The following is a 12,398-nucleotide window of genomic DNA, read 5'->3' as shown; positions in this document are numbered from 1 at the left end:
TTTTTTTTTTTTTTAATGCAACTAAGATGGCAACACTCTTATTCCATATGAAACTTATAAATGAATTCATATAAATAAATTATCGACTAACTATATCATTTTTTTCTTTCTTTTATTTTGCTTTCACTATTATATGTTTTTGTTTTTCATTTTGCACATTTTTACACTTGATAAAAAGGCTTATTTTGCATATTTTTACACTGCACTAACTTTTGAGCACATACATACACATATAGACATTTTTACAAATTCATGTAGCTACTTCTCATTTAATGCTTTGTACCTATACTCATATACATTTACGGGTACATATAACAATACATAATATGTATAGCGTATGTGTATACGTACGTAAAAATAATTTATATTTAAATAATAAAATATTATTTGGGTTATTCCTCAAAAATATTGGTTGAATTATTCTTGTTCTGGCGATTTTGATGTTTATTTTAACTCTTTCGTGCAATATTAGTTTACATAGTGTTTGACCTAAGTCATTCGTCTGATTAAAAACAATATACCTACAAAAAATTTTCCTTTATTTTGAAATATTACTTATAAAGCGTTATACACGGAATAGATGAAAATTTCATGATTCATTTCAAAACTTTTTTAAAATTACTAAGTTTACTGGCATTCTATATTAAAAACTAATAAAAACTGAGAAGACATTCTGAAAAAAATTTCTTACACATTGTGTGGTGTGCACAAATTTGAATTTTAAAATATGGCGTACGTATGTTAATGTCCTGATATATTGTTTTCATTCAATGTCTCTTGAACCTGATTTCTTGCTACAAAATTCCCATAGAATAACCCATTTGTATGAACACTTCACAATTTTACCTATATAGGATTTATTTTCTATTTTTCTTCCTTATAGTTTTTTATTTAACATTAAACTGTGTGTATATTATACTGTGCGTGCATATAGCATAATATTAAAGAATATTATTCATAGGATTTTAATTTTAGCTACATACGCGTTGATACCTTATACTAGCTACATATTGACACATAAACGTATATTGGGCGAGTATAAGGTTCTATAGCAACTACGATGGTGAAATTGTACATTATGTGCAAAAAAGGTGCAAATTTCTTGCTTTATATTTGACTATATGCATTTTTTTATTTTACCTTCTTATTATCTATATACCTATATATACTAGAAAAGCTAGCACCTGAACTAAAAATTTCTATTATTTTATAAGTTTGCATAGAATAAACGTACGAAATTTGAATAGGCTCATATAAACGTAGAGTAAAGGTATAGAATAAGCAAACACTGTTTGAATGCGTGTTTTACCTTTTAGAAGTAGATGACTGTTTTGATATTTTTTTTTTTTTGGTTTTTGTAATTTTGCCGTGTTTTGTTAAATGAAAGTGTCGTGAATAAAATTTTATTTTATTTTTTTTTTCTGATTATTTTTACTTTTGATACTATTGCAGCGCTTCTGTATTACTATAACCACCTTTCATAATATAAAAATATTATTTTTAATTTTTTTTTTTCTCATTTTTATATTATTTCTGTTATATGATATTGAGTTGAATTGTTATAAGAGAAAGAAAAAATAAAAGAAAAAAGAAGATAAAGGTCAAAAAATGTGGTCACCCTGTGCGATATTTAATGTATTGGAAAATATATAATATATATATATATATATATATATATATATATATATATATATATATATATATATACATATTATCTATATAATACTCATATATAATAAGGTTTTCTGTATAGACTTTTAGACGGCCGACGTTATAGATTTTTATTATAACAGTTTATGTTATAGTTTTAAATATAGAAAAAAAACTATGTTTGAGCTACTGAAATCCAAAGTCAATATTAAAAATGTATAGAAGAAAAATGTGAAATAGAAAAAAAACAAAAATTTTTTATATAAACATAAAGCCACAAGGTCTTGGCACCTTAGATATACTAATGGTATTATAGTTAGATCTTGGGATATAGTCGGGCACAAATATTTGTTTTAAAAAATCTTATCTTTATATTAAAAAAAAAACAAAGCATTTTTGATTTTGATATTTTTATTATATGATTTAATTTTTCTCTATTTTATACTTCACAGGATAATTCACGCTTTAATTTCGTGAGCTTAACACTTTAAAACTTGAACACAAAAGGTAGTAAAATGTAAAAAGAAAAAAAATTGTAAAAGTATTTCAAGAATTTTTCCTTTGAAATATTGCTAAAATTATTACACTTATTATACATATACAAAATGACCTGTTATAGGTCTTTTTACACTCTTTAATGCCTAAGTATCCAGGGGGTATATTCAAAAATATTTTTTCCATTCACAATAAGAACAATATTTTCGTTAAGCTCTCCCTCTCTCTCTCTATATCTCTTTAATTGGTTATTTTCGGAATCTGTCTTAAATTTCTTAAAATATTTAATTATTATAATTATTGTAATGGGTTGTAATTGTCCGACTCTGCATTTTCAATACCAAAACATCAAGACTCATTCACAAACATTCGAAATAGAAAACATAATGCCATGCAAAAAGCGCTCCATTTTTGTTGTAAAACGAAAGGGAAATAGAAAAAAATTTGTTCTACGCTCATTTCTATACGAATTATTTATCTCATTTTTATGCGAATACGATGAGATTATGTACGAAAATTTGAAAATTATTAACAATTACGCTATATAAATTATTGTTACATATGATATACAGTAGAATCTCTACATAATATACTATTTGAATGAATGTTAATTCCTAAAACCTCTGTTTAAGGAATAATTTATTTGATATGAATAATTAGTTTATTCAATTAATAACTCTCTTAATTTCAAAATCCCTTCATTACGGTATATTTTGTATTTGAGGATGTTCGATGTACATGAATTCCACTGTATGTTATGAGTTATTCATCTATATATAAAATGAATAAACTGATAATATTCTATGTAATTTTTTATCTATATAATATATAAAATTAAGAAAAAATTTCATTTATCAGATTATTTTATTCAGAAGAAAAAATTGCATACCTTTAGGTGCTAGTTATTTAAAAACTCTGTAATTTCTTGAATAATCAAATAATAAAGTTGGGTCAAACCAATGGTTTGTATTGTAGCACTTTTCCCTTCAACAAGTGAAAATTCTGCTTTTAAATACACTCTATGTATACCTATCACACTATTAAAATTATTTTCATTCATATACATAACTATTTCTAGGATTGCATATACTTAGGATGATGCATACATGCAGTCTTTGAAATAAAGCAAAAATAAATATAAAGTGGGGTTAACATAATGCTCGATTTTAAGGTTTAATTGTGTGAGTTAAGAAAAATAATTATATTTTTTAACTTCATGAAATTTACCGTTAATTTTTTGCGTTTATAGAAATTTGAAAAAGCTTGCGTTTTCAGAAATATAAGGTGCGATAACTTGAGAGGGGGTGGAGATGGAAAAAAATTTTCTTCTAACGAAATGAACTATTTGTTAATGTCTAAAAGACCCTAAAATTTCAAGCTTCTACAGGTTGGGGGCTAGAAGAAAAACGACATCAAAAAAGGACTTTAGATAACGACAAATTTAAATGGCCATTTTGTTTTTCTAAACTTTAACTATAGTATACCGCGCTTGAGAAAGCAAGCCGCTGCCTTTCTGTGTTTGCAAAATTTCAAAAATCCTTATGGTTTCATTGCAACAAATAGTTAAAAAAGGCCATTTTTAGGGTTTTGAGGGGGTATAACTTCTAGAGGGGGAGAGACAGGTAAAAAATTTCTTCTACGGAAGTAAGTTTCTAGTAAAGATCTATGCACATATATTTCAGTTTTCTAGCTTCAAGGGTGTAGAAGTTTTGAAGAAGGGACGGACGGACGGACAGAGTGAAACTAATAAGCACTTTTTTTCAAAAAATTTTTGGAAAAGTGTTAAAAATTAATCAATTTTAATACAAAATTAAATTTTAAATAATAACAAATAATTTGCGAATCATAAAATTTAGATAAACAAAATTATTATTATAAATATTTAAGATATTCAATTAAAATAACAATCACACATCTCAATACAAAAAAAAAAATTTAAAATTAACAAATATTTTCTTTAAAATACGAAATTTTATCAGAATTATTTTTTTTTTTATTATACAAAATTTTTATCAGAACAAGAAAATTATGTGTTTTTTTAATAAAAAAAAAAAATATCAAAGGTCTTTATATTTTTATGAATTTTTTATTTTACTTTTTTAAATATGGCCATTATTGTTTTGAATATTTTGTGTGCTTTATTCTTTTTATATAATAAGGTATAATAAAAAAAAAAATTTAAATAAATCTTTATGCCAATATCTAAAAACAAAGTCGTTGACAAGGTAATAAAAAGATAATAAGACCGTATGTAGATATTTTGGGGATCTAGACGGTGGTGTGTATGGGACGGGTGGTGGTTATAATGCACAATATAATGTGTGATTTAAATTTATTTTTATATTTTTATTTTATCAATTTTAGTATTCAGTTTTTTTTTATTTTATTAAATAAGACTAAACATTAAAGAGAATTTTTTTTTTTCTGAAATTTTTATTTTAAGAATTTTGTTTATTGTTTTTAATTTGTTTATTTTTTGTAAAAGAAATCAAAAGAATTTTATTTTAAGGATATGAAGAATTTTTTAATATGTATATGTATTAGCAACTGCATATACGACTATAAGCTGTAAAAGTGTATTATAAAGGAAATCGAATTCTTAAGTAGAAATATTCTAATTATTGCTCCTGGCATTCAAGGGACTCCCATAAATTTTTTAGATCAACTCATTTATTTTCTTCATGTAATAAAAAAACTCAATTAAAATAGGAATTGAAGGAACAAAGAGAGTAATTTTATAATTCACACGATACAGTATAGCGCAAAAGTAGCATTATATCTCTCTCTCTCTCTCTCTCTCTCTCTCTCTCTGGGGAGATAGAATCTATTAGGTTAGATTAGTTATTCAAATTATTTTTAATTCAATGATTATTTAATATTAAGAATTTTTTGATCCTTAAGAATAATACAAAATCCATATATATTGTATTGCAATTAATACTATACAGTATAGCACAAAAGTAGCACTTCCTTCCTCTCTCTCGCGGAGAGAGAATGTACAACAAGATAGAATTTTCTGGACAATTTCCCTTTGAAATAATACAAAATCTACAAATACTGAAGAAGCTATTATTTCCTCTCTACTTTAATTTTATTATAATTAAACAATATTATTCTTTTACATTAATTAATATTTTATAAACATATCTATTATACGTCATACACCCCTTTTAACTTAAAATATAAAATATTCAAATTGCAATATAATTAAATCATAAATGCAATTACAAAATATTGTTTAACAATTTAATTTCCATCCCTATAAAACAGATAGTGTATAACACAGAGTCATCTTAATTTGAAACTCTAAATTATAACAACAAATTAATAGAATTAAAAAAAAAATATAATTCAATGTATTCATAATAACAAATTAAGATTTTGACGCCAATTTATAAAACACATAAAATATTGGTTTTCTTTTTTTTTGTTTAAATTGGAATATTTTGCACTCCATTTGCATTTTTATTGCAATTTCTATTTTAATTCCACATAATATGAGATCACAAGTATGTAGTCAAAATTTGTCTGCAATAGTGAATAAATATAACAGAATACAGAATAAAATATTTTTAAACACTTATACAATCTGATATACAATAACACTATCTATAATATTTCATTTAAAAATTACACTCAACTAATTAATAATTAAAGATCAGTAGCATCACAGCAAATTTATTATTATTAAGCGCATAGTGTTTTTTTTTTCTCTTTTATACTATACCTGCTATCTATAGATACTATCTTGTATCTTTATAATATATGCAACGTAAAAACGAAAATTTTTTTTTTTTTTTGCACAACAACAACTCAAATTAAATTTAATCCGTATTATAATTTCCGAGAAATTTATATCACCATATACAATAATTTTTTTTTTCCCTCTGTGCAAAAGAACAAAACAGAAAAATAAATAATTTCTTAAATTACTCTTAAATATGAAAATAAATGTTCAGAAAAATGGAAGGAATAAGAAAATAAAAAACAAAAAAAAAAACTAATAAATAATTTTATCATGTCAACTTTTTGAGTTCCCAATAAAAAAATACGAAAGACAAAATCATAAACAACCAAAAAATATAGAAAAACAAAAAAAAAAAACAGCTCATAATTTTTACTCATTTTCTTAAATATTTCTATCTCTTTCCTTAACAAAATATTATTATTTTTTCTTTATAATTTTTTGCCGAATTACTCTCTCTCTTAATAACCTTCTGTTGATTTGATTATATGAATGTATATTTGTAGGGAGGGGGGAGGGGGGAGGGGGGGAGGGGGATGAGAGTATTATAGTATGAAGCGTATATGCTGAAAATAAAAAGAAAAAAATATTTCGTATGTGCTATGAATAAAAGATTCATTCAACTTTAATATGCTCTTAAAATAAGAAAAAAAAAATTGAAAAAAAAAAACCACATAATTCTTTTTTTTTTTGTTGGGCTCTTTATATTATAAAAATTTTTTGTATGTATACGAGAATTCGTCAATTCTGAAATAGAACTACTCATAATAAGATTATTTCAGTGAGTAAAAAAATTTAAAATGGTACAGAAATTTGCCGTCTATCGTTTTGATTTTTAAATATCGCAAGAACATGGGTTCTCTTATCTGCGGTTCTATAATATTTTCGGAAGCATGAATTCGTATAAACTTATATGTGTACTAAGAGTAAACAATAGCAACATGTCTTTTGGGGAAATTAGTTTTTGAATTGTTCGAACTCAGAATTGGTGTTTGTAAAAAGCGTTCGCTTTATACATTTTCACTCAAATTTTGGAAAATATGAATGGGCAAACCTATTCTTATTCATGTTTAAAAGAGAATATTATTAATTTTATTACTCATTTTATTACTCAATGAGTAATTATTCATTTTATTACTCATTTTATCACTCATTTTACTCAATGAATAATATTTCCTTTTAAATGACATATATATACCTATAAATCGTATAGGTATATATATAACCTATAAATAGCTCGGAAACGTTGCAAGTGTTTATATGTAGGACAAAAAGAATGTTTCAATGGTAATCTTTATAAAATTTCGGAGACTTTAGTCTACATACTCTCTTAAATTCTTTTTTATTCTCAATTTATACAATTTCAATTGTGAAAAATTATTTTCCTTCAATAATTTGTGACTTCTTTTAAACAAAAAATTTATTATAGCTTATTTCTCTTTCTATACGAAAACAAAAAAAAATTATTTTCTTCTCTTATTCCTTTTAAAAGAATACAGTCTTTATATACGAGTAGTGTGCTAAGAAATAAAGAAGATTTTCAGATGATAGGTTGTTTTAATGACTATAAAAGCCTGAACGAAACAAAAAAACATAGGGACAAAGAAAAGAAATAAAACAAAAAATTGAGTGATAGTCCAGTTAGTCAAATGAATAATTGCACAAGAGGAGAATTATGATTATTATTATTGCGTTTACAAAATTTATGACATTTTTATTTTTGCTGCTTTTTTGCTATCTTTTATTTAACATTCTCTTATATTTATGCTATTGAGGTTTTGTTCTCATTGTAAGAATCTTACAATGAGAATCCAGTATAATCGTACACATACATTTATAAATATTATAAATAATATAAAAATTTATCATGTGGGTGAAAATTAATTGGGTTTCGGTGTTAAGCAAATGGATGTCTTCCTATATTATTTATTTCTTATTTTATTTTTTTCTTGTTTTTTATATTTTTTTATAAAATTCCAAAAGTAAAGAAATTTGTTTTATTTTAAATTTTATAATTAGATGTAAATTGAATTAAATTATTAGTCTTTCAGATGGTCATTCGCTGCAGTAAATTTTTGTTAATTTTTGCAAAAATGTAAAATAATTCATGATAAATTTTTTAGACTGTTATATGTTAAAATGTCATTTTTAAGAAAACATAAGTGAGATAAATGTTTTTATAAAATTTAAATTTACAATACTAATTAAATTTTTTTAAATTTTTTATTAAAATTTTGTCAGTTTGCGTTCAATATAAGACGCAATAAAGCTATAAAGAAATAAAGAAAGCTGCAAAAATTTACAGTACAGTTAACATTGTTATACTTCATTGTTAACACTGTGCACGTAATAGAGTACGGTTGTTCAGTATATTAAGAGTAATGAAATGCCAAACAATGACCATTCAAATCTAAAGACGCAAGGTACCGTGTTTCCAATAAACATTTAAAAGCGTCATCCGTAAGGTGTTGAAAGAGTTATTAAATGTTCAAATCTCGAATTTGGATTTTACTTTTGGAAAAAAATGCTGTAATTTTCTTTATTTTTATTCATAACTTCTAATTTGAATCAAATTTTTGAGAAAATGCATATAATAAAACTTAAAGAACTCAACTCGTATCTTATCAACTGTATTAAGCTCACCTAAGGGAGTTCTTGTTCGGAATTCAATCGGAAAATATAAAAATAGGATATTTTTGCTTTTCTTGGAAGAAGAATCATTTAGCTCTTCAATTAAATGAGAAATGAACAGATGACAAATTTTAATAAAGTTAGAACAAACCAATGGTTTGTATTGTAGCACTTTTCCCTTCAACAAGCGAAAATTCTGCTTTTAAATACAGTCTACGAGTATGTATACCTATCACACTATTAAAATTTTTTTCATTCATATACAAAACTATTTCTAGGATTGCATATATTTAGGATGAACGATTTATGCAGTCTTTGAAATAAAGCAAAAATTAAAATAAGCAGGGGTTAACATAATGCTCGATTTTAAGGGTTACTTGTGTGAGTTAAGAAAAATAATTATATTTTTTAATATCATGGAATTTACCGTTAACGTTTTGCGTTTATAGAAATTTGAAAAAGCTTGCGGTTTCAGAAATATAAGGTGTCGAAAATGCAAATTTTACAAATTTCAAGAGGCCATAACTTGAGAGGCGGTGGAGATAGAAAAAAATTTTCTTCTAGCGAAATGAACTACATGTTAATGTCTAAAAGCCCCTAAAATTTCAAGCTTCTACAGGCTGGGGTCTAGAAGAAAAACGGCATCAAAAATTTGGTAAAAAAGGACTGTAGATAACGGTAAATTTGAATGGCCATTTTGTTTTTCTAAAAATTAACTATAGCATACCGTGTTAGGGGAAGCAAGCCACAGCCTTTCTGCGTTTGCAAAATTTCAAAAATGCCTATGGTTTCATTGCAACAAATAGTTAAAATAGGCCATTTTTAGTGCTTTGGCGGGGTATAACTTCTAGAGGGGGGGAGATAGGTAAAAATTTTGTTCTACAAAAATAAGTTTCTAGTAAAGATCTATGTACGTATTAAATTTCAGCTTTCTATCTTTAAAAATGTAGAAGTTTTGTAAACAGACACACGGACGGACGGACGGACGGACGGACGGACGGACGGACGGACAGAGTGAAACTAATAAGCACTTTTTTTCAAAAAATTTTTGGAAAAGTGCTAAAAATTAGATTAAATATTTTCCATATAAGAAAAGTTTATTTATAAGAATAGCCTACAATAGTCTACAGCCGCTACTTAAGCAAAATTTGAATGGTGTTCATTATTAAATTTCAAAATATTTAGTCTGAGATTAATACCACTACTCTCCTCAATAAATTTTGAAATGAAAAACAAAATGAATGAAAACATTTACTAAAAATTGAAATTTACAGAAAAAATAAAATTGAAAAATTGCTATAGTAGTTTTAAAGTTAGTTTTTTCTGTAAATTTCAATTTTGCTTACCGCATCACAAATAAAATATTTTATACCTTCTTTATAACTTATACACCATTATTTTTTTTTTTTGCTTTTCGGTTTATTACCCTGGTCATTTAATTTAGAAAAAAAAAATATATATATTTTGTCACAATTTAAGCACAAAGTGAAGTGTTAATACGTTGAAGACAAATGATGGTAAAATTTTTTTTTGAAAACACACTACCAATCTCCTTAAAAAATAATAACGTGCATGACATATCAAAGCTATATGGATAAAACAAAATAATAAAGAAAAACTTAAAGACCAACACGATAGAAAAAATTATAACAATTGTGAGGAATAAGAATCAAGTAAAACAAGGCATGACAATAACATATATGACTTTACATTGTAAAAGATGAAGGGGAACTAGCCGGAATATAAGAAGATAAAAAAGGGAAGAATAAATAAGAAAAAAGAAAAAAAAATCTGCTCACAAAATTTTGTTGTTCTCATTCTTGCGTTATTTTGAAAATAAAAATTTAACAAAAGAAAAATGACATTCGACCAGCCACTTGAGTCAACAAAAAAAAAAAAAAAATGTGAAGAGAAAAAAATGAGAAATGAAAAATTATTTCTAACCGAATATTGCAACACCTTTTCGGCATATGGTGATATTCTTAATGCCGTAAAGGACACAAAATTATGGTATTTTCCCGTTTTTCTTATTTTTTTTTTTTTTGGGTGATAAATTTATGGTTTATTTTTAAGGGTGGTGGTGTTAGTAGTGTTGGTTCGTTAAATTACGTATGAAAGAAAAAAATAAAATAAAACACTCTAAGAATGCCGCATGCATCCTGCATTTGAATTAAGGAATTTTTGGACTTCATTCTACTTAAACATTTTTGGATTTTTATTTCAATATTTCATTCATATTTTGTATAGAACTCTTGACAAGGCCGAAAGGAGATTTAACGAAAATAGTTATAGTAAACAAAATAACAAAGAAAAGGCGAGAAAATACCACTTACATGCATATGATAATAACATGTATATTTGGGATTGGTTGGGAGTGCCAATACCAAATTGTAAGAAATTCAAAAATAAAAATAAAACAATTCGCAAACATTTTCTTTTCGGCATTTAATTTGATTTATATTCACTTAAAATATTAAACTTATACAAAAGAATCCATAAAGGCGGAGAAAAATTATTGTTATTCTTGAATATACAAAAGAATTTGTAAAATTTTATTAAAGAATCATTTGCTCTTAGATGAGTCAAATGTGTCTTCCATAAGTAGAAATGAATTTCATTATATTTAAAATATAATTTAAAAAATGTTTTCCTAATAATAATAATTAATTTAAAATTCTTTCAAAAAAATAATATAAAAATTTTACTTACAAGAGGTGAATAAAATGCTGAACTATCAACACCAATACTTGGATAAGGATTTTGTTCAGTTGATGGATATGGTGTACCATAAACACCAACACTACCTGTTGGTATTCTTGAATAACCTGATGCTAATGCTAATCTAGCTGAATCATATTGACATGAACATACTGTTTGTCCTGATACAGGATCTGTCATAATTGGTCGACCATTTTCACAACATGAACCTGATGTGCTACCACCACCTTGACTTCCACCACCATTTCCACCACTACCACCACCACCACCTCCGCCACCACCGCCACCACTACCTGGTGGTGCATTATTTGTTGATGTTTGTGATAAGGCACCAGGACTTAATGCTCCGCCAGTTGGTGCACCACCTGTTACCGAAACACCAGATGGTGATATTGATGGTGCATTTGCACCTGATATCGGTGATTGAGCACTTGCTGCTGTTGTTGTTGTTGTTTGACCACTGCTAACTAATAACTGTAAAAGACAAAAAAAAAAAAAATTGCAATTATTTTTTTTTTGTTTAAAAATTTGATTTTGTAAAATTTCATTTATAATTACTCGTAAAGAGGTTCAATATAAATAATTGTCGAATATAATAGGTTGATAAATCCTAGAAAAATATATGCGAGGATAAATTCTGTAGAAATTTGCCACAGAAATTTTTGAGCCTGTTCAGACATAATCAAAAATATTTCAGATTTCTAGTACACTCTAACTTTGATCCATTAATACCATAAATAATATCAATAGAGCTGCTTTTAACAGTAAATGCTTTAATAATTTCGTTTCAGTATAAAACGTTGTATAATTGCATAATTTTTTGTTTTATAATATTTTAGCTTTAAACTTAACCCTATTACGGTTGTTGTTCATTGTTGTGTTCATCAAAACAATTACATTTTTTTTTGCATTTATTAAACGCTAATCTTAAAGTTATGCACAACCCAAATCAGAATTAAAATTATAATTAAACAAAGAAGTAGCCTCTAAGCTTTTAACAACAATTAATATAAATGTCATACTTATGTGTATATTCGCAATATTTTAATATCATGTTCAGCTACTATTATACAATATAAATATAACCTACATTTATTTTCCTTGTTAAATTAGTTCAACCAATTTCATGTCAATTCGATTAAATATAACATTGATTATT

The 12,398-nt window shown here is 25.7% G+C and overlaps 1 protein-coding gene across 2 annotated transcripts in view; it reads right to left on the bottom strand.

Moving 5' to 3' along the window:
• The window catches only part of LOC129612859 (homeobox protein araucan-like), a 235,899-nt gene that overhangs the window by 147,699 nt on the left and 75,802 nt on the right, over positions 1–12,398 (bottom strand). For both annotated transcript variants that reach the window (XM_055526648.1, XM_055526649.1), the window contains exon 2: positions 11,231–11,713. In XM_055526648.1, the coding sequence (XP_055382623.1) occupies positions 11,231–11,713 (483 nt within the window). The remainder of the gene's footprint in view (positions 1–11,230; positions 11,714–12,398) is intronic.

Source organism: Condylostylus longicornis, unplaced genomic scaffold (assembly GCF_029603195.1).
Source record: "Condylostylus longicornis isolate FDR11 unplaced genomic scaffold, ASM2960319v2 ptg000077l, whole genome shotgun sequence".
NCBI lineage: Eukaryota > Metazoa > Arthropoda > Insecta > Diptera > Dolichopodidae > Condylostylus > Condylostylus longicornis.
This window is presented reverse-complemented; position numbering and strand designations above follow the sequence as displayed.